Source organism: Malaclemys terrapin, chromosome 1 (assembly GCF_027887155.1).
Source record: "Malaclemys terrapin pileata isolate rMalTer1 chromosome 1, rMalTer1.hap1, whole genome shotgun sequence".
NCBI classification, from domain to species: Eukaryota; Metazoa; Chordata; order Testudines; family Emydidae; genus Malaclemys; species Malaclemys terrapin.
In genome coordinates, this window is record NC_071505.1 from 267,686,040 (window position 1) to 267,709,310 (window position 23,271).

General features: G+C 41.7%; 2 protein-coding genes across 8 annotated transcripts in view; one reads left to right on the forward strand and one right to left on the reverse strand.

Annotated features, from left to right (window-relative positions):
- TPP2 (tripeptidyl peptidase 2) overlaps positions 1-10,582 on the forward strand; it is a 70,659-nt gene extending 60,077 nt beyond the window's left edge. For both annotated transcript variants that reach the window (XM_054012879.1, XM_054012889.1), the window contains 6 exons: positions 313-464; positions 665-761; positions 3,878-4,008; positions 5,585-5,792; positions 9,564-9,683; positions 10,493-10,582. In XM_054012879.1, coding sequence (XP_053868854.1) covers positions 313-464; positions 665-761; positions 3,878-4,008; positions 5,585-5,792; positions 9,564-9,683; positions 10,493-10,582 — 798 coding nt within the window. The remainder of the gene's footprint in view (positions 1-312; positions 465-664; positions 762-3,877; positions 4,009-5,584; positions 5,793-9,563; positions 9,684-10,492) is intronic.
- A 2,253-nt stretch (positions 10,583-12,835) lies between these two features.
- METTL21C (methyltransferase 21C, AARS1 lysine) overlaps positions 12,836-23,271 on the reverse strand; it is a 43,227-nt gene continuing 32,791 nt past the window's right edge. For 2 of the 6 annotated variants that reach the window (XM_054012941.1, XM_054012912.1), the window contains exons 2-5: positions 20,217-20,380; positions 17,050-17,192; positions 13,786-13,903; positions 12,836-13,240 (exon numbers count right to left, since the gene is read on the reverse strand). In XM_054012941.1, the coding sequence (XP_053868916.1) occupies positions 12,846-13,240; positions 13,786-13,903; positions 17,050-17,192; positions 20,217-20,370 (810 nt within the window). In that variant the 5' untranslated portion in view covers positions 20,371-20,380 and the 3' untranslated portion in view covers positions 12,836-12,845. Of the gene's footprint in view, positions 13,241-13,785; positions 13,904-17,049; positions 17,193-20,216; positions 20,381-20,844; positions 20,930-20,993; positions 21,122-23,051; positions 23,145-23,165; positions 23,258-23,271 lie in introns of those variants that run through there. The other 4 variants (XM_054012903.1, XM_054012952.1, XM_054012931.1 and 1 more) reach the window with 4 other exon arrangements.

Below are 23,271 nucleotides of genomic sequence, written 5' to 3' on the forward strand. Positions count from 1 at the left end.
TAAGCCCAGGTGGGCAGCCTGTAATCCGTCCAGGGGCACTGGACCCTGCTTCCTTTCTTGCAGGGGCCAGTCACCTTGTGACAAGCCCATTTCTGAAAACTTGGAAGAAACCCTGGGGAGGTGGGAAATTGGGTGCGTCTCCAGAGAAAGTTGAACCATTCTGAGATTCTAAAGACTAATCCTTTGCTCTCAGGCTCCAGCTTCCAAGCACGTAACTGCTCGCAATCGTTAACACTTTTTGCATTGTAAGATAAAAATAGCAACGCAGTCCATTCCACCAAGTAGTTGATGAGGTTTTTTTTCTACTGCTAGGATGTAATTACTGTTCATTACCATCTGATACCATCACCAACAAAGACTAAGAATGGCAGCAAGGAGAAAGAAAGGGAACCAGAAAAAGAAAAAGACGTAAAGGAGGAATTTGCTGAAGCTTTGAGAGACCTGAAGATACAATGGATGACTAAGTATGTCTTTGTAGTTTCCATAACAGGTCATCGCATAACTTTTATATTTTGTTAATATTACACTTTATAGAAGAAATGGAAGTTTGAGTACCAGGATAATTAAACTTGCGATATCAGAAGACCAGTCTCTCACTGTTGCACTGCCTCCTGATTAGCACATGCAGAAGCAGCATATTCATTTCATCCCTCTCTTTGGTTAGGCTGGATACCAGTGACATGTATAATGAATTGAAAGAAGCCTTTCCTAATCATCTTCCATTGTATGTTGCAAGACTCCATCAGCTGGATTCTGAAAAGGTGAGTTCTGTTTTTTTAATACAATATTTGTTTCACTACATCTTGCCTTGAGATAGGAGATTAAAGCTAAAGATTTCTCCTTTACTGTTCTTCACAGATGCCTAGACTTGACGTAACTGCTCTGGCTATACCGAGTGCAGTGAACTAGAAACTTTTAACTTAGAATTAAAAGCATTTATCATTTACAAATCAGTGCATTTTTACAAGGCTATAAACGTGAATGCTTAGCATCTCTTTCATTGTTCCCAGCATATCAGAGAAACAGTTTGATTGGCTTATTGGTTGTTTATGGAAAAATTAGTGAGGTAAAGTAAAATTAAATAAATTAGTTTTTTCTATCTAGTTCTGAAAGGAGTGAAGTTGCTTATTCGTTGAGGGAATGCATTTCATAGTTTATTTTTTTTCTCCTGTTAAAACTCTGTCTTCTGCATTCATGAACTTCTCATGATGGCTGACAGTTTCCAGTGGAATGTGGCTGATGTGTGGGAGATTACGATCATGGAGAAAGCAATCTCTTGGGTAGCTAGGACCAATCCCAGCGACATTTACCTAGGGAGGCATTGCAGAAACCAGAGCACTCTGGGGTCAGATCACTGTGAGCAGGGTTGCTAACTACACAAGTTGGTGCATTTTGTGCCAGATGTAGGTTTTTCAGGTTCCAGGGCTTTATTTCTACATATGAGTTGCTATAATCCAGCTTGGAGTCTGTGAATGCAAGGAGCACTGTGGACAGGGTAGTGTCTAACATTGAACTCTTTAAAAAGAGAAGGTGTTTCAGTCCTGCTGCTCATTGCAGATATTTGAAGTATATCAAAGCACTTCTGTATGTGTATACTTTTCAAAGGTGAATGCTCAATCTATATACCCTTTTATATAAAAGGGTTTTGTTTTTGTTTTACTCTAGGGAGGCTTACAAAGTACTGAACTCAGTATTTGTAGCTCTAACTTCTAGGAGAGCTACCTCAGATGACACCTTCTTCTCCCCTTGAATAGCCATTCAGATGGATACAGTTGGAACCTGTTACATCATTTGATACTGGCTGAAGGATGGAGAGGGATTCCCTCCTTTTGGTTGTCAACACAGCTGAGCAAAGTGTTTTTTTCCCAGTCTCACTGATTAAATCTTATTCCCAAGATTTAGTACAGTCTGATGTAAGGGTCTGGTGACTTCTTGTTAATTCCATTTTTCTGGGAATGGATCATCTAGCAGTGGGTTGGCTTAATGGTGACTTGTGTTGCTTTTGGAGATCTAATCCAAAGATCAATGAGTTTAGCCACAAACTATAAAGCCCTTACAGATGGTTTCTTCATGAGATAGACTAGCTGTTCTTGAGGTGGAGGGTCTGCTCACATGTCTTTCAAGTGAATAAGTGCTTACCCTCCATTTTCAAAGGTACACTGCTATGATCCTTAGCAGATGGTGTTATTGTCCTCTTCCTGTAGCAGACAGCTGTTGCACAAATTCTCTCTGTTAATCTATTTCATGTTCATCACCATGATAGTGTGAGCTCCTAACATTCCACCTCCTTCCTCTTCCTTTGGTGCTAATTTTTTCTTTTGCAGGGTGCACCACCTCAGACTTTATACAAAACTTCAGAAGCACAATCTCCTTTATGCATAGGAAGGGTGGATTCTGTATCCCTAGCTGGCTTGTCTCAAATCATGATCAGCTATTTGGATGCTGTCTGTAACCCCATTCTTCATCAATCTTGTGTCACTAAGATTGTAAGGTTGATCTTGTAGTTTTGGCCTTCTGGTTAAGACACTATATTGTGACTTGGGATATCTGAGATCAGATCCCTCACATACCTTGTGTGATGTACTGGGTCTTTGCCATCTATAAAACAAGTACTGACACTTTCATTGTCTGTCTTGTTTATTTAGATTGCAAGCTCTTTGAAGCTGGGATCTCCATCTTACTATCTTCAAATCTTAAGAGTTTAAGGTCAGGAGAGACCTAGATCATCTGATCTTCTGCACATCAGAGGCCACTAAGCCTTGTCCAGTTCCCGCTCTATTGAGCCCAATAACCTGGATTAAAGTATTACAGCCCTCAGGAGACTAAGCTGTCGCGTGCCACAGGCAAAGCATAGGAGGGACTGAGATCCACCAATGCCCAAGGCCTTGCAATGAATGTCAGGGAAATGATTTGGCAAGATACCCTGATAATCCTAACAAGTGACCCACACTCAGGGCCGGCTCTAGCTTTTTTGCTGCCCCAAGCAGCAAAAAAAAAAGCACCGCTCCCCAGCCGTGCCATGCCGCGCCCCCCTCCCCCAACCACCACCGAAACCTCCCCCAGAGCACCGCCGCGCGCCACTGGACCCTCCCCCCCCGCCGAGCCCCGTGCTGCGCCGTTGGAGCCTGCCCCCGCCGAGCGCTGCTGGAACCCCCTTCCAGCGCCGCGCCGCCCCCTCGCCGAGCCCCACGCAACCGGAGCCCACCCCCTCCGCCCCCCGCGCGGAATGCTGCGCGGCGCTTCCCCCACCGCCCATTACCAAGTGCCGCCCCAAGCACGTGCTTGGGTGCCTGGTGCCTGGAGCCGGCCCTGCCCACACTCCAGGCTGCAAAGGAGGGTGAAAAATCCAAGTTCCCTGCCAATTTGACCTGGGGGGGAAATTACTTCCCAAACCTGAAATGGCAATTTGACTCTGAGCATGTGAGCACGATCCACCAGCCAGATATGAGAGAATTTTCTCTACCGCCTCAGAGCACCAGCCTGCCTGTCCAGTATCCCATCTCCAGCCATGGCAGTCTGTGCTTCAGAGGCACAAAACAAGCCCAGAGCTGTTCTTCACAGATGCCTAAAATATTTTCCTTCCTGAGCCATGCAGACCATGGGAGGCTTGTTGGGGCCTATAGGCCCCACTGTAATATAAAGAAAATAGTAACCTCTTTGTGTCAAGGACTTCCAAAATATGGGTTTGTATGGCACTAAGCACAATATGACCTCAGTCCTGTCTAGAATGTAGAAATGTTAAATAAGTAAATACATTTGAGAAACTATTTCTATTGCCATGTACTTGTGACTTCAGTAATGTTAATAATATAAAGTGTTAAATGGGGTGACTTCATTTTGCCAGTCTCACATTTTTCTTTTATTCATTTTCATTCAGGAACGAATGAAAAGACTCGATGAAATTATTGAAGCTGCAAATACTGTTATCTCGCATATTGATCAAACAGCGTTAGCGGTTTATTTTGCCATGAAGACTGATCCCAGGCCTGATGCAGCTACTATAAAAAAGTACCTAACCAGTAAATACTCCTCCTTACACCCTATTTCTGTAGTCTATAAATATAATCCCCTTTTCTACACACACGAATTCTAAAAGATTCTGAAAGTTGATCTAGCTTTGTAATTTTTTGAGACTTGGGTTCAAACTTGACTTCAAGTGGAAACGGGTATTTGAGACAAGTATTTTTAGAGTTTTGTGTATTTCAGAATGCAGAAAGACACTGTAAAACTAATTTTGCTCAGATAAGATTACAAAGGATGGCTTTCAGATCAGAATTGAGATACGTGGGCAAAGCTGTGTGGGAAAATTTGCACTGTGCTTAGTCTCATCAAGTTCATAAACATTCAGAATAATCAGTGGACTGGTAGTATATGGATAGCAAGGAACTCCTGTAGGAATAAGTGCAGGGTTTTGCATGATACGGTGGGACCCTCAAAATTCTTGAAGGATGGTTCCAAGATGCTAGTGAACAGTACTTGTTGTTTGATAAAGCCACTTTGAAGTGCTCACAAGTGTTTATAGAGTGAGTCAGGAAAGAGAGACTGGTAACCATGGCTATATCTGTATTCAAATACACCTCTATCCCGATATAACGCGACCTGATCTAACACTAATTCGGATAGAACACAGTAAAGCAGTGCTCCAGGGGGGTGGGACTGCGCACTCCGGCAGATCAAAACAAGTTTGATATAATGCAGTAAGATTTTTTTGGCTCTCAAGGACAGCATTATATCAGGGTAGAGGTGTATGGTCATTTTCTCTGTGGAGTTAGTACACAATAACATTCTTTTGGAGTGTTAGTATGTTCAGTAGAAGGTCAGCACTTCAAAGATGACAATGCACTACATTTTTTTTAATTATTCATTTCAAAAGCCCCTTTTATGCTGATCCATTTTGACTGGGGAATAGCAAAGAGCGGCTAATTTAAAGTTTAGGGGCTGTGAAAGGAGGTATACGTTTGTAGGTTAGTTACATATTGACCCTGCTTAATTATATCATTAACCTAGTTGCTTGGAATGGCTTGTACATAACGCTATATTTGCTGGATTTAAAAATAATTAAGCATTTCTTGGTAGAGTCAACCAAATGATCTGGTGGTCTTCTAACATCTGAAACTGAGAACCAAATTCAGTGCTGGCTTAAGTGGGTGCAGTTCCTTTGAAGTCCGTGTTGGCTTAAATTAACAGTGGATTGGCCCTCTTTCCATACTACCAAGAACGAATAAAATATATTTCTAGATCCTGACTTCTTGTTAAATTCTTAAAATTTGGCTTGCACTTCTGTTCAAATACCAGAGGCAGTTTATTTGCTCCTGAATCTCTAGGCTTGGTTAGAATCTGTACGTTGCGTAATGTACACAAACTATATTTTGAGCCAGTTTACAATGATGGGAAATAGTTTATTTTCAAAAATGCAGTATTTTAATAGGGTAGCTGAAAATTGCTTCTACTTCTAGTGTAAATACTAATCAACAAGTGTGTTTAGTTTACTGTGATTTTTAAGGCAAAGTTAAATTATTTGCTCTTGATTAAAATGAATAGCTGCAAGAGACCCCTTGTATTTGTGTTCAACTTCTTAATGTAGTGATATGGAAAAACAGAAGTCTACCTTAGTGGATGCCCTTTGTCGGAAAGGAAGCGCACTAGCAGACCAACTTCTCCATCTGCAGGCCCAAGATGGGGCTGTTTCAAGTGATGCTGAAGGTAAAGATGATGATCAAGAGAGCTGCATAGGTGTTCTGACAGAGACTTTCTGGGAAACAACAAAATGGACTGATCTTTTTGACACTAAGGTAAGAGGACAAGCAGAAATTCTAAATTTTGCACTGTTGTGATGGAATTTAACACCATCTTTGTGTATGGCTTCCAGACATCTCTCCCTTCCTCTCCCTAGTTCTATCCCTATATGTTGTGCCAGCCTCTCTCAAATGTTTTTCCTCAGGTGGGATCTCTCCTAGGCTATCAAATCCAAGGCAAATAAATCTGCTCTGTGTGTATACATATGGAGAGGGTATGGAGCAGTAACTGCAGACTTTTATTAACAAACTGCTTCATTTATCGAGTTACTAGTTTACTATTCCTTTCAAGGAATAGTTCAATTGCTGTCCAATACAGCACTTCTAGCCCTTCAACAGAAGCGTGTAGAGCCCCTGTTCTGTGCTGGTCATAGCATTTTCTACATTAGGAATGAAAGAAAAGCCTGTGTTCCTTAGCTGTGGGTAAGGGCTGCAATGGGAGAAGCCCTCTCCAGAAGTTGAATTACCACTTGTAACCTGTTAGCAAGTTCTTATCAGGGTAAGGTCCCTGTGTCCTTCAGCATAGCTGTTTCAAAGGAAACCATAAAATCCCAATAATACATATGATTATGTAACTGTTTAGGTTATTACTTATTTCCTTCTTTAACTGGTTGTTGCTATGCACTATTAGAATAATTGCTATGTTTCACATCAGACATGGCTGTATTTCAGTAGTGAATGAATTTTTCCATATATGTATATGAATTTCAGTTAGTACAGCGCTTTGGAATCATTTGAGATGAAAACTGTTGAACAAATCAGAAGAAATGTTATTCCTTTATTCCTTCGTGACCCCTGCTGATGATTCAACCTATAGCCTGAAGCATGAAGATTGATGATTATTTATTCAAGATAGCTTCTTTGTAGATGTTCTTATTTGTGTACATGTCTTTCATCTTCCTCTGTTGATTCTTAAGCCACAGTGCTGGGCTGGGCTGGGCTATGCATTAACAACAACATGCTAGGCAGTTTGTTTAACTTTCTTGCCTTTAAATTTCATCTGTGCTCTCATATTATGAGAAAGGATACATAACATATTCAGGAGTGTCCAACTGGCCTTCTCTATACCATTTATTATTAGAGCTCAGTGGACCATTTTCAGCAAAATGAAATTTTGTCAAAACATGCTGTTTCCTCAAAGCCAAAAATGTTGTGGAGATGTACTGGTGTTGAGCAAGATGTTGTCATAGAATCATAGAATATCAGGGTTGGAAAGGACCTCAGGCGGTCATCTAGTCCAACCCCCTGCTCAAAGCAGGAGCGATCCCCAGACAGATTTTTGCCCCAGGTCCGTAAATGGCCCCCTCAAGGATTGAACCCACAACCCTGGGTTTAGCAGGCCAATGCTCAAACCACTGAGCTATCCCTCCCTCGAGAGAGACTGACTTTCTGTGGCCGCAAGGGACTAGAGAACTGGGATGGGATGTGCGAGACCAAGGTGCAACTCCCTGCTCTGTCTGATTCAGAGTGATACCTGGAATGAAAAAGTGAATCAGGCAGAGCAGGGACTTGAATCTGGGTCTCCATCCCAGGCCAGTGCCCTAACCACTAGTTCTCTCCACACACAGACATTTAGGTTTCATGTTGACACAATTACGTTTTCACAAAAATGTTTGGAGGATTTTTTTTTTTTTTTTGTTAATTTCAAAGCGCTGAAAGTTGCTGCAAAACAGAATTGTTGTTCTCCAGTCAGCTCTTCACTGTTTCATATACCTCATATATATCCTTGTACTCTTTTCCTCCTTTACAAACTGCATAGTAGTCTTACCCTTTAATACTTCCTCTTATGGAAAAACCTTCCCCTGTCTATACATATTCTACCTCTTATCAAGTTTGTGCATTTCCTTGGCCCTTTCCTGGTACTTCCTGGTGACCAGAACTGACATACTATTAAAGAGGCACCACCAAATTAAAATCTAAGCTAAATCTAGAGTAGCCTTAACTCTATGCTTTATAAAAAGTTATTTGGAAGAAATTTTATGTGAACCACATAGTTAGCATTTATCCGCTTGATATTTAGGGATCTAAAGTTATCTGTTAATTTTGTTTCAGGGTCTCAATACTCTCAATTTTAATGATTACTGTTCTGATCCATGGTTCACTAATACCGTTGTACCGGTATATTTTTATGACATGGAATTTTTATCTCCATTCTACCCGATGATCTATTCTCTAGCAGACGTTTTTATAATAGTTTAATCTTTAAGTAGTACTATTCCATACATTCGTCATAAACTCTTTTTTATGTAGTTTGTGGGAAGGAAAATAATTTCTTACTGATTTTTCTTATCTGACCATATTTCAGAAATCCAAGTTACATTTAGGCATTCTAGTGACAGGCATGCTAGCTTATTTGTTGTCATGCATTCCTCTTCTCCTATCCAGCTAATAAGGATGGTCAAGGGCATAGTGTTTACTGCTCCACCTACTGGGAAGCCAAGGGGTGAGTGGGAGGGAGGATGAGTGGGGGTAGATGTTGTAAGTATTTTAAAAAATTGTCTTCCTATCAGTGTTCCCTCTAATTTTTCCCACCCATGTGCAGAATGAATTTGGTGATGTGTGACACATTACCTCCATATTGATGCACATAACAAAATTCATGTGACGGGTGGGGCTGAGGGGTTCACAGTGTGGGAGGGGGCTCGGGGCTGTGCAAAGGGTTAGGGTGCAGGCTCTGGGGTGGGGCAGGGGATGAGGGCTGGGGCAGAGGGTTTTGGGGGGCGGCGTGCTGGGCTGGGCTGGGGATGAGGGGTTTAGGTGCAGGCTGCCCCGGGGCAGTGACAAGGAGAGAGGACTCCCCGCAGCAGCAGGGTGGGGAAAAAATTGCATCCCAGATTGAAGTAACTAGCTTTTTTAAAGCCTTTTTGCCATATCCCTGTAGTTGTACTGGTGTATCACTTTATATAAGAAATTAAAATAGGATATTCACTATGGATATATGTAGTGGATTGTATCAAAGGTGAAAGACTTGGGTTAGCACAAGCTCTAATTTCTGTAACAGTAAAATAGCATGGAGAATCTACCAAAATCTTCATCATTAATTATTTGTTAGGCTATTAAGGAACCAGTTTTATTTGACATCTCTGTGGTGGGCAGGTCTGTTCACCTGCACTTTTTATGTGTAATGTTGATAAGGTACTAAAAGCTCAGTGTTGCAAATAAATTACTCACCCTCGTAATCAACAAACGCTCTGGTTTTCATATCTTAGCAAGCAAATTCTCATGATGAATATATTAAGCAAAACCTGAGGCCTGTTTTCATGCTTATCTGTTTTCATTGCTTGTTTATAATTAGGTACATGTGTGTATACACCATCCATTGGTTTTTTTTTGTGTTTGTTATGCAATCAGTTTAATACTTGCTGGGATTCATATCCCACAATCTGACATTACTTTTTTCCATGGGCTAAAAGAAACTTGGCTGTTTTATCATTTATTTACAGTACTGTGTATTTAGGCAGTTGTTAAAAATCTAAATAACTATAAATGTGATCCAGTGTACAGCTGTTTGAGTAATGAGATCTCTGAATCCTCATAAAATGTTCTGGAGTTTGTGATAGTGACAAACACTTGCTCTTATTTTAGAATTAAAACACGAGTACAGTAATTGCTGTGATTCATCTGTGTTAATCAACATAAGAATAAATTCGAAACAGTCTGGTAAAATGTTTAACTTTGACTTGTCTGCTTTAAATTGTTTTTTATCTGAACAATGCTAGTTTTAATATGGTGTTATATTTCTAACTTTTTTTATTTAACGTACTGTAGGTTTTAACGTTTGCCTATAAGCATGCATTGGCAAATAAAATGTATGGAAGAGGTCTCAAATTTGCCACAAAACTTGCAGAAGAGAAGCCAACCAAGGAAAACTTGAAAAATTGTATACAGGTAAGGGGTAGTCAATAAATCTATTTAATTATGGAGGGGTATTGTTATGTTATGTATGCTGAAGAATCTCTTAATATTAGGAGATGTAAATGTATGTTCATTATAGACTGCTTAAACTATTGAGTTTCAGAAAATTTTCATTGAGATTCTGGAACAGAACGTACTGGATAGGTTTTTGATCCAGGAATATTCAAATCTGAAACATTTTTACCTCCCCCAAATTCACCAGGGGTTCTGATTGGACTTAATGAATTTATCTGGCACCAGTTAGCCAGGGGATTAAACTCACTAGCTCAAAGGTGTGCAAGAAAGATGTGGGGCGAAGGGGCACTTGTGAGGTCCAAAGGCAATATCCAAAAGCCCAGTCCTCTAGCCTCTGGGAAGCAGGAGGGTGCTGGGATTCCTATTTGGGCATGCTCCCTGGACGTCTCATGGGAATTCAGTCTTTTATATCAGGCTCTTAGCTTCCCCCCATCCAGGTGCTGAGAGGGAGAACAGGCTTGTCTCTTCTTCACTCATTTCAGAGCCCTTCCTTCAATAACCCCTTCCCAGTCTGTTGCAAAGACATTTTGCTTACCTAAAGTTAAATTAACTATACAGTTATTTAAAACGAGTATAAGGGGAAAAAAATCCCCAAGTTTACTGGGATTCTTGTGCTGCTTAAGACAACATTTTGTTCACCAAAGCTAAAATACCGATCTTCCAAAAACTAAACCCATTCATGCACTTTAGATTAAGAAAGAATGAGACACGATATCAGTGTCAAAAGAATCATCTAATTTTTCTGCTTATCAATTATTTTTCTTTAGTTAATGAAGTTACTTGGATGGACCCATTGTGCATCTTTTTCTGAAAACTGGCTTCCTGTCATGTATCCTCCTGATTATTGCGTGTTTTGAAATACCAACAGTTGTAAACATACAGAGATGGTTTTATACTGACAGGATAGGAAAGATAAGTTTTACCTTTTAATTAGAACGCATGTCTTCATCAAATACTGAGTGCTGATTATTAAGTTGTGTATATTTATCAGAAAGGCACCCTGGTGTGGCTTAATACCTGTTAACCTGACTCCTGACATCAGGGAGTTTACTTAGTGTGCATCCCATTGCTGGCAATGGATGTGCCAGAATTGCCAGCACCCAAGGATTTGGAATTGGGTTGGAAAAGATTTCTTGCATGCATGTTAGGTTCTTAACTGTTCATTTTAACTGCAAACTGTAAAAGCTCTGTATTTTTTACAATGAACAGGGTTTTAAGATGTTTAATCTTAATTTCTTTTTCAATTGTATGAAGGCCTTAAAGCTACATCATAGTAGCTAAAATTTTATTTATTAGACTATAAAGTAATGGAACTCCATTACCTGTACTGTTTGCAAGAGTTTACATGATGAGTTTTTTTTAAACAACAACAACGGTCTCTGTGTGTATCTCAGAATTGCTGATACATAGGTGCTCTTGTAAATCTTTGTCTTTGAGATATTTCAGGCAAACTTTCAAAAATCCATGTGAAGTTGAGTATCAGGTTGGACTGATACATGTATAAAAGTGCCAGACAGTTAATCAGGTATTGTAAAGCTATACATACAAATGTTTAATAATGTTTAAAAAATGTAAAACACAGCGTAAATGTGCAAAATTAAAGATAAAAAACCACCATGTGCACTCTGATACTTAAAAGGATTTTTTAATTAATAAAAACAAATAATGAAGCTGAAAACTGTTCTTGTTTTTTTTTAAAGAGTACATAAACATAACGTGTTAAAGCAGACAGCTTTAGGAATAATATAGAAATGCAATGTAAACAGCATATAAATGTACAGTAACTCCTCACTTTAAGGCTTCCCAGTTACTGTTCTTGATCAATTAGGGAACGTGCTCGTTTAAAGTTGTTCAATGCTCCCTTATAACTTGTTTGGCAGCTGCTTGCTTTGTCTACTGCTTGCAGAAAGAGCAGCCCAATGGAACTAGTCGGTGGGGGCTTGTAACCAGGGTGGACCGGCAGCCCCCCATCAGCTCCCACTCCCCTAAGTTCCCTGTGAGGCAACTATTCCCAGCAGGCTACCAATTGCCAGCAGTTCAGCTGTCCCTCCTGCCACTGTGTGCTGCTCCTGCCCTCTGCCTTGAAGCTGCTCCCGGGAGCCTCCTGCTTGCTGTGCAGGGAGGGAGAGGGAAGTGGGGGGCTAATGTCAGGGTGTCCCCCTTCCCCCTGCTCCTGTCCCCCGCTTACCTCATCTCCATGGGGGTGGGGGGAAGACACGACAGGGCTCAGGACAGAGGGAGCTTGCTCACAGCAGCTGCTGTTTCAACTTGCTGATCTACTTAAAAAGGCAATGTACTTTAAGTACGCTGACCTCACTTTAAAGGGCAATGCGCATCTTTCTCTCTCACACAGGGTGTGTCTCTGTCTCTGTCTGCCATGCTGTCTCCTCTCCCTCCATTTGTGCTGCCTTGTAGAGGGTGAGGCTACATTAACAGTGTGTTAAACTATGAGGGCTCAGCCAAGTGCTTGTTCATCATTTAGCAGTAAGGCATTCCCTAGGAAATATCCCACCCTCTGACTTCACCACCTCCACCAAGCTTCACAATCATCATTGCTGTGTAATGTATTAAATTGTTTGTTTAAAACTTATATATATACACACACACACACACACACACACACACACTGTATGTGTAATATATAGTCTTTTGTCTGGTGAAAAAAATTTCTCTGGAATCTAACACCCCCCCCCCCCTCCCCATTTACATTAATTCTTATGGGGAAATTGGATTCACTTAACATCATTTCACTTAGTCACATTTTTCAGGAACATAACTACAATGTTAAGCGAGGAGTTACTCTGTAGCTAGATCTAATAGTTGATTTGAAATTTTGGAACTTTACCTTCTGGCTGTGTTTTGTTACTGCGGACCCTCTGGCAGCAATAAATTGAATTGCTTGAGTAAATCATGTCTATAAGCTTATGAGACAAATCAGACAGTTAAGAAGTGTCCTGATATTATTATCCTCCAGCTTAATTTTTCATGTATTGAAGTGCAAAATTCAAAGACTCAGGGACAGGTTTATGGACATTAATGCACTCGGTGTGCATTATGTACTAAAAACTAGAAGCTCATAAACTTTGAGGGGCATCAAAACTATGACTGTATTGTTTTCTCTTAATTCTCTTTTACTGTGGCTTTAATCAGCTTGATATTTGATTCTGGAAATTCTGCTAGAAGTGTAACGATTAATATATTGCCAAGTTTCTCTAAAAATTCAAAATCTGTGCTGAATCTGAATTTATTTGCCCATAATAATACTGTCCCTGGCTGACATAAATATACCATTGTTGTTAGCAATGGATCCAGAGATGTATGGTGGTAGACAACATCACTTGCCAAAATAAAATCATAATGGTGAGTTGATTTAGGGAAGTCTTCATTGAGGTCTTCTCCCCACACCAGCTTCCTCACTTCAGGTTGGTGAATATTCATGTTTTGTGTATTTCTTGAAATATTCAATTTGAGATTTTCAAGTACTTCAGGCAAATCAGTAGCTGTAACATAAGCTCCTAAAGAGAATGTTTAAATGATTAGTGTATAGATTTTTTTCTATAAACCTTCCTGTTTTTCCCCCAATTATCAATTTTGAATATGTTGGCTCTCTGGTCATCATTCAGTCAATAAATAGACCACCGCCCGCCCATTTCCTGGATTGGGGTAACTACTCATAAAGGACTGTTATTTTGGGGCATGTCTCCACTGCCCCAAGTGCTCCATGTGGATGCTACAGGTGCAAATTAAAAGGCTCCTGTTAATATAATCATCTTCAAACTGGGGAACTTTTAGTCTGCACCCACAGCATCCACACGGGGGCGTTCAGGTGTAGCACTTTGGTGCGCACTTCTGTTTGCACTCCTGTAGTCCAAACTGTGGGGCAGCGTAGACCAGCCCAACAGAATTTTGAGAGCCAAAGTCATAACTGCTAGTTAAGTTTGAATTTTAGTTATAATTTCACTGACTACAGTGTCAAAGAATTGTTTAGCTGCCACCTCACAATTGATATATTTGAAGGTGAAGAGGTGGAATTATTGGAATTTAATCAGAATTTACCAACCTAGTATACTAGCCACAATGGATACCAGTCCTGTTCCAGCACCAATTTCAAGTACCTTTTTGTCTTTTAGGTTGATCTCTTGTTGATTTGATTCCAGGTACTGAGATAAAGCCAATGCCTAAGAACAGTTAAAATATATCCATAGAAAGCATTAATTTGCTAATGGCCATGCAGCAGTTCATTAAATCATTGAAAACATTTTTCTAATAAGTTTACTTCTAGACTGAACATATTCAAGTATATAGCACAAAAGCAAATTAGGAAAAAGGAACAAGATTAGTCCTCTTTTTAAAACAAAAAACACCCACGTTATTAGGCAAGTAAAAACAACCAAACAGCTTCTTTTTATATGGGTTTCCCTAGAAATACACACATCTATACGCCACACAGTTTTGTTGCTTTCTACTGATCTCTAAGTTACTGTAGGAACTGAGCATCATCAGTCTGGAGAAGGAGAGATTTTATTACAAAGTCACTGTCACTCTAGATATTCAGATATAAACTTGACTCCCATCCATTAGTCATAGTGCAGGCATGATGAAATAATTCCAACCACTTTATAGAGAGGGAAAAGACAAATGGTACCTTTCAGTTCAAGTGACAGTTCTGTCATGGAACCATACCAGTAAAACAGTCGACAATTGGTTGCTTTCTTAGCAATCACAGCAGAGGTCAAAGAGCAGATAGGCTTGGTGACTGAACTACCTCTTTGTTTCCTCCATCACAACCCCGTATTACATCTCCTCTAATCACACAGTTTTGTAACATGATGCTGAGGCATTGATTACCAACTCATCATGGGTGAGTGCCGCTAATGAATCACCAGCACTGTTTGTGCAGTATCTATGCTTTCTTTGGAGTTCTCCCATCCATGTACTGACACCTGACTAATTTGAGATCTGATGAAATTGCAGTTCATAGTAAGAAGACTTAAGACAGACATTTTCCCCTTTCTCTCTTGTGCTATCTTGAGATGGAATCTTTGTCATTTTCTGTGAGTTTTTATATGATTGCTAGACTGATAAGCTTTCTAGCGTTGAAATCCAATCCTTGTCCGTCTTCATAATAAATAGTGTAAATAAGTTTGGAATATTTTCCTCACGTCTTCATCAGTTGCTATAATGCTTTTTATCTTGAAGACCACTTTACAGATGAGACAAAATTATCCACATCTCACTACACACAAAGTACTGTGTTTTTTAATTCAACAATGGGATAAGCAGGGACCAATAGAATGTTTCCTCATCAGTAAAAATATTAATTTAATCTACATGTCTGTGAACTATGGAAATATCTTCAGTTCTGAAGTCTAAATCTAAAGCTGACTTTTTATGAGGTTCTCAATTTAAATCTTGCAGAGATCAATATCTTGCTTAGAGTTCCTTTGGTCTTCTGAGAAATTACTTTCCTTCTTTCTAATTTACAATGTCCATCTCTTCAGGACTTAGTTTCCCAAAACCAGATGATCAGCAAGATCAAGTCACTACAAAATTGACAAATATAATCTGTATTCATCAACTGGAAGCAAGGAGCACCACCCTTCATAGAGATGCAATGCAAATAAAGACCTAAAAGAATCTCATGATAGTCCTCAATATTTGATGCATATTAAAGGTGTACACAGCCAAATTGGCTTAGTGGACAATCCCCTCAACTAAGCAGAGTGGCCTTTCAGCAACAAATGTGTGGTCCCAGCGAGCAATTTCCTAATTATTCACTAGTATACTCTCCTCCCCCTCCCCCCCAATGGCCAAACTCTCTCTGCATTTCTGCCATCACCTCTAAAACTCAAAAACAATCCTAAAAATAAACTGAGAAGGTAAATGTCATTCTCACAACACCAAAGAGAACTTTATTTTCTGACTTGAAAGATGACTCTCACACGCAGATTGTCAACAGGTTGAATCCCCTTGCCTATGACTCTCTACGCCTAAAACCCAGACTCTATAAACCGGACAGACTCTGTGATGAAAGGTATATCCTCGTCAAAAAAGGTCCTGGGGAGTCAAGATGCTTTTATCGCTCCAGGCTGTTTCCTGAAAGCATAGACTTATGATCTGGGGAAAGAATTCTATAGTGTAAGGTTAGGAGCATTGAGCCTATCATGCTACAACCACTTATGACCCAATATTCTCACTGGTCTTCAGACTCATCTCTTTTTAAGTTCATCAAGTCCCTGCTTTGTCTGCACTGAAGCTTGCTTTTCCAGTAGCTAGCTGTGAAAGAAATTAGATGAGTTGCCATAATAGCTATTTTTTCCCTGCAAGAATTTTTCTGCCTTTCCTATGATAAAGTATAAACACCGCCTTTTTCTGTATTTTAGAACCACTTTCACAAGTCCTAAGAGAGTCTTGCACTTTTTTCCCAAACCACAAAAGAAGGAAAAAATCCTATGGCATAAAATAAATCTTGACCTCCCTGCAGTTCTCTGTCTCAAACAAACTGAGCAAGTTAGAAAGTTCTCAGCAGTTGCTTGCCTTCCAATAAAATTGTGAAGGAGACAAGTTCTCTAAATTTTCCATAGCATGGTGGATCAAATGATGCATGAGGGGAACACAAGTGGTGCTGATTGGACAGTACCTGTGAGCAATGAGACACACTTCCTGGTTCCCAGATAATATCCTGGGTAGAAAGGGTTTTGTCTACATACAGTCAGTTAAATAGACCTTCAAGCCTCCGCACTTGCTCATTTTGGGATGAGATTGCTCTACTCTGTTCTAAATAAATTTCCATTCTCTATAAAATGCTGCATGCTGGATCTTTTCAATATTATTTTCTTCTCTGTTCTCACATGTGTCTCGCCGGGTGCTTACATCCCCACAGTGACTGACTGACTGGAGTCATTGAGAGAGCACAACACTTCTTCCCAATTTTCCTTTCTTTGATTTAATGTCTGCACCCATACTCATTTATATGCTCAACCAATAGCAATGGCTATTTTCTGCACTCTTCAAAGGGAGAGGGGTACACAGTTTTATAGAGGACTTACAGTTCAATCATTTGTTCCCATTTCACACCTTTGGAAGCTGCTCTTCTGGCCCAAAGTGACAGTAAGAGGGGCATAAGCCAGAGTTCCTTGTTAAAGTAGTTAACTACCTTCATTCTGCACTGTGATGGAAGCCTGACAGTAAGTGAGCAATGGGGATGTTTATCAAAGACCATTATTTTCATTTCACTTCAGTTCCAGTGTTCCATTTGTTCACATTTATTTTATAATTTAGAGTTTAACTTGCTACTTGATTACAGTACACAGGTAAAACTTACACCAGGCCATACTATAGCTCCAAAGTGGTCTAATGATTCTTGAATAGTGATCTGGTGATCTGCATAACAATAATGCTCCTTGTCAAAATAGGGAGAAACTGTAGGAATCCACTTCTGCAGTATTTTAAGAATTCTTGGTGATTCTGTGGGAGAAAAGATCATATCTGTATTATTTGTTAGATAGGAGTATATACGTGCATTTTGTTGCATGACTGGGAAAAGAAAATGTACAAGACTTATTTGCAGTCAAGACAATGAGTCTGCAGCCTTTTCTAAAAAAGTTGCTAGTGAGCTAATTATGCGCACCATGGTTCACTGGGTTGCCAGACCTGGATCCCAAATGTGGGTGGGCCTGCTGTCAATCAAAATGAAGGAGAAAACCTTCCTTTCCCGTGAGTCATGGAGCAACATAGGTTGCCTGGTGAGGAATTTTAGGACACTCCTTTGCCATACATTTTTCTGTCACCAGGTTGAGACTTAGGTGTCCCAGGTCAGGGGTTGCAAGTCATGCTAATACCATATCTAAATGAAGCTATTTGGAGATTTTTAGGTTGCTAGTGTAACTGCACAGTTGTGGACAGGGTAGCCGGCTAGCATTGATTCTGGCAGAAATACACTGGGTTCTTAAACCACAGATAGTTTGGACCTCTATTTTTGTATCTTCCAAAAGTCAGCATTGGCAGTAGTACAGTGTTCCCTGACACCAGGTGTTGCATTGTTTCAACTAGGAATGCAGAGGACAGTGTCATCTTTTGAATCTGAAACACTTTATTTTCCTATCTTAACCCAGCGGTTCCATCATGTCCCATTTGATAGGTCAAGCTCACAGCCCAGCACAGAATAACTGCAGAGTATTGCCGTGTTAAAGTGCCTTTCCTTCTAATGTCATCCTTAATAATACTGAAAAATGAACAGCTCTACCTCTGATGATACTGGAATGTGACAAGAACAAACATCTTGTCGTCCTAAGACAAAAAGCAGAAAACTATAGTGCAGGATTCTTAGATTCCAAGCCAGAAGGGACCATTGTGATCATGTAGTCTGACCTCCTGTATCACACAGGCCATAGAACTTCCCCAAAATAATTCCTAGAGCAGATCTTTTGGGAAAACATCCAATCTTCTAAATTGCCAGTGATGGAGATTCCACCACAACCCTTGGTAAATTGATCCAGTGATTAATTACTCTCACTGTTAAAAAATTATGACTCATTTCCAGTCTGAATTTGTCTAGCTTCAGCTTGCAGCCATTGGGTCATGTTATCACAGGGGTGGGCAAACTATGGCTTGCGGGCCAGATCTGGCTGGTCAGCTGTTTTAATCCAGTCCTCAAGCTCCTGCTGGGGAGCGGGGTCTGGGGCTTGCCCCACTGCGACACTGCAGCCAGGGAGCAGGGTTGGGGGCCGCTCTACATGGCTGCCGGAAGCAGCGACATGGCCCCTCCGGCTCCTATGCGTAGGGGCAGCCAGGAGGCTCCGCTCTGCACGCTGTCCCTGCCCCAAGTGCAGACTCTGCAGCTTCCATTGGCCGGGAACTGCAGCCAATGGGAGCTACAGGGGCAGTGCCTGCCGATGGGGCAGTGTGCAAAGCCGCCTGGCTGTGCCTCCGTGTAGGAGCCAGAGGAGGAACATGCCGTTGCTTCCAGGAACCGCTTGAGGTAAGCGCTGCCCGGAGCCTGCTCCCCTGAGTCTCTCCCTGCACCCCTGCCCCAGCCCTGATCCCCCTCCTGCCCTCCAAACCCCTTGGTCCCAGCCCGGAGCATCCTCCTACACTCCAAACCCCTCATTCCTAGAGCCTGCACCCCTACCCCAGCCCGGAGCCCCCTCCTGCACTCTGAACTCCTCATTTCTGGCCCCACCCTGGAGCCCGCACCCCCAACCAGAGCCCGTACCCCAACCTCAATTTCGTGAGCATTCATGGCCCACCATACAATTTCTAGTCCCAGATGTGACCCTTGGGCCAAAAAGTTTACCCACCCCAGTGTTATACCTTTCTCTGCTAGATGGAAAAGCCCATTATTAAATATTTGTTTCCCATATAAGTACTTAGTGACTAATCAAGTCAGCCCTTAACCTTCTCTTCGTCAAGCTAGATAGATTGAACTCTTTGAGCCTCTTAGTATATGTCATGTTTTCTAATCCTTTTAATCATTCCCACGGCTATTCTCTGAACCTTGTCCAATTTATCCATATCGTCTCGGATTGTGGGCACCAGAAACTGGACACGCTATTCCAGCAACAGTCGTACCAGTGCCAGATAAAGAGATAAAATAACCTCTCTACTCCTCATGATTCCCTTGTTTATGCATCCAAGGAATCACACTAATGCTTTTGGGCACAGTGTCACACTGGGAGCTAATGTTCAGCTGATTTTCTACCACTACTCCCAAATCTTTTTCAGAGTCCCTGTTTCCCAGGACGAAGCCCCCCATCCTGTAGGTATGGCTGACAATCTCAGTTCCTATTTTTCCCTTTTAGCCGTATTAAAATGCATATAGTTTTAATACGGCTTGTTCCCAGCTTACCAAGCAATCCAGATGGCTCCATATCAGGGACCTGTCCTCTTCATGATTTACCACTCCCCCTATTTTTGTGTCATATGCAAACTTTGAGTGATGACTTTGTTTTCTTCCAGGATATTGATAAAAATGTTAAATAGTGTAACGTGAAAAACTATCACACGTTCAAGTAGACTGTCATGTTTTCTTCCACAAAACACAAAGCAAAATATTCCTATTTTCTAGTGGTCAGGTTCAAATGTTGCAATTTATACTTTACTTTGTGTTTTAGCTAGTCCCAGTTTTGGGAGTGGTTTAAAAAAAAGGGGGGTTAGAGGGCAATCTAGGCTGTGGGCCAGGTTTTTAAAAGAGCTCAGCAGGCAAGAGCTCCCATCGTTCTTAGTGATAATCCAGCCACTTCAGTTAGATGTCTAAATAAGAGCAGAGCTCTTTTCAAAATCTGCCTCAGTGGTGGGTGCTGAGCGCTTCTATAAATCTGGCCCTGTAAGAAAAAAAGGACATTTAAGAAACAAGTAAAAAACGGAAGTGAGAGTAATCCTATCAAGAATGAAAATGGGATATTTGGGTGACTTTTTGGATTTGTGTACCTAGGAAAATCCAATATTCTACAACTTGCTGGCATGCCATAGTTTTTATTATTAAGTAGCAACCTGAATTGGATTCTGCTGTTGCTGGACAATAGTCAGGGCAATTCGACCCATCCTGACATTCAGACTGCTGCTCATTAAGCTCCTTCTCTTTGCTTGGGCAGTCCATTGCTCTTTGAATTTCGTTGGGGTGTGGCAGGTGCTGTGTGGAGATCATAGCAGGAATGCTGAAGGAGGAAAAACAAAAAATTGTAAAGTAACCAGATACTATGTTCACTATATAACGTAGCTATGCAGCTCCTTTCAATTGAAGGATCCCAAAGTGCTTTACCAATCCTATATCTGGCATACACACACACACACACACACACTGAAGAATCTTTGCTAACCGTGGGAATTTAAGCAGGTAGAGTGCAATAACCAGAGGTCAGATCTGGCCAGATACAAGGGCTAACATTCCTATTCCTGTGAAAAATGCCATGAGAACTCTCAGTGATCTCACAGACTGGGCTTCTATTTTAACTCTTCTGTGGTAGCACTTTTGTGTCTTGTAGCAGAGAGGGGAAGTGGTTTTGTACTGATTCGGAAGGAGGAGTGCTATCAAGTGAATCACTTCCTGCAGCACCTCAGTTTTCCTTGGAGATCTCCCATCCATCCAGCTACTAATTAGGTCTGAGCCTGCACCACTTACAAGTTCTACTGTAATATGATCACAATCAGAGGTGGCATAATGCAAACTTTGCCATGATTACATTGCTGCAGGTTGGAAGCTTTCCTTTCTCTGTGTGATTGTGTAGCCACATTCTTAGCAGCCTCAGTCCACTCTGAAAGTATCCTGACCTCTCCAGTACAGTAATAAGTCCACTGTAATCTCTCTCGCTTCGGAAAACTGCCCTTTCATTGAACAGGAGCTCCAATTTCAAAAATGGTCTTGTCACATGTCCATAGCCAGAATAAGACCAATATTTTCTGTAGTTACATTTGCTGAAATAGAAATAATCACATCTCAGCTGATTGCTACAGAGGCCATGAAGCAGTATTAGCCTTCATGTTGCACAACTGACTAGGTGTGTAATTTGGAGGGGGGAGGGATACAACTTGCCTCCCCCAGAAGCATAAGCTAAGTGGCCACTACTGCTGGAAGCAACAAATTTGCAGGTCCAGCGTTCTGATTAGTATGGCAAGTCCAGTGTTCCTACCAATTGCATGTTGAATTCAACAAGCAACTACATTTGTATATACTTTATTATTTGGTGGTGCTTTGGAAAGTAAAATCTACTGCACCTAAATGAAAGCCTGATCCTACTGAAGCCGATGGAAATTTTATCAGTGACTTCAGTGGGAGAAGGTGCAAGATATGAGAGCACAAAAACCAAGCAGGCCTGGTGGAATAGTCATCTAAACATGGGTATGTGTATAATTAATTATGTGCTTAAATTCATCAGTGTACAGTTAAACTTGGCAGCATTGCTATACATATATCTTTGCTGTATTCATTCATTGCCTAAATGTTACTGCAACAGGCCAAAATTCCAGTTTGACGATGTATCACCAGTGAAAAATCATGCAATAACGAATACAGTCCTAGTAAACATCTATGTCGATCAAATCTTTAGATACTGTAGCTAGTAACTCATTGTAAGAGAGACTTAAATTGCAATTCTCCATCTGAGTAATAAGATTTTATATCATTTTGTCTGCAAAGTTTAAAAAGAAAAAAGCCGCCAAATGTACTTCCATAAATTATGGTGATGATGTTTTATGTACTAAAAAGAGTGTTTAATTATTTTTAACTTGGTACAGACTACACCAAGGATTTGGTTTTATAATTTTCAGAGATGCAGGTATTTTAGTAGCATAGGCTTAATAATGCCACAATAATTATATTTAAAAAGCTACACTATTCCAAAATTGTGCCTGAGACTTTAAACACAAGGCAGACAGAATGCACATCCTAGTTGTAGAAAGCATAAGTCTCAGCTCATTTGCAAATACATGGTAGCGTGTTCCTGTTAAATACCTTGTATGCCATGTGGCTGCTTTGGGAGATTTTCAGAATTTTGTGCATGTTAAATCCCAACCTTAGTGTTGCATTAATGTAGATTGTGTATTTACGTTCCTTGCCTTGTATGTGCTCCCTTTTTTTTTTTTTTTTAACACAAAAGGAATAAGTCAAGAATAGAAGAGGCACCCAGTGTCTTTTCCTAATTCAGAAATCATTAGCGCTTTTAAGTTTGCCTCTATTAGGGTTATCATACGTCCGGATTTTCCCGGACATGTCCGGCTTTTTGGGCTCCAAATCCCCGTCCGGGGGGAAAGCCCAAAAAGCCGGACATGTCCGGGAAAATCGGGACATGCCGGCCGGCGGTGCGGGTGCTCAGGGCTTGGGCCGGGGGCTCGGGCCGGGCCTGCGGTGCGGTGCCTGGCTGGGGGCTCCGGGGCCGGGCGCTCGGGGGCTCCGGCGGGGCCGGGTCGGCCGGGCCGGGGCCTCCGGCGGGGCCGGGTCGGGTCGGCCGGGCCGGGGCCTCCGGCGGGGCCGGGTCGGGTCGGCCGGGCCGGGGCCTCCGGCGGGGCCGGGGCCGGTCGGGGCCTCCGGCGGGGGGATCGGGTCGGCGGGGGGATCGGGGGCGCCAGCCGGGCCGGGGACTCGGGGGCCGGGCCGGCGGTGGTGGGCCGGGCCCGGGGCTGGCACCCCAGGGCCGGGGACAGCCTGGGCCGCGCCTCCTCCCCACACACTCCCCCTTACCTGCTTCAGGCTTCCCGCGACTCAAATGTTCGCGGGAAGCAGGGGAGGGGGCGGAGACTTTGGGGAGGGGGCGGAGTTGGGCGGGGCTGGGGGCGGGGCCGGGCCCCCGTGGAGTGTCCTCCTTTGGGAGGCACAAAATATGGTAACCCTACCTCTATTTGATCCTGTGTGTTTGAACTGAAAGACTGAAGAGATGACTTGCATTAGTGACATGCATAATACATGTATTTGAATGTGCAGTTTAATGTTCACATTTAAATACATACGACATCTTGGTGCAAATTCCCCACACCCAGTAGTAGAGCTGGTCAAAAAAAGTCCCGTGGGAAATTCTGAGAGTTTGAAATTTTGCTTCTTCCTGAATCAAAATGA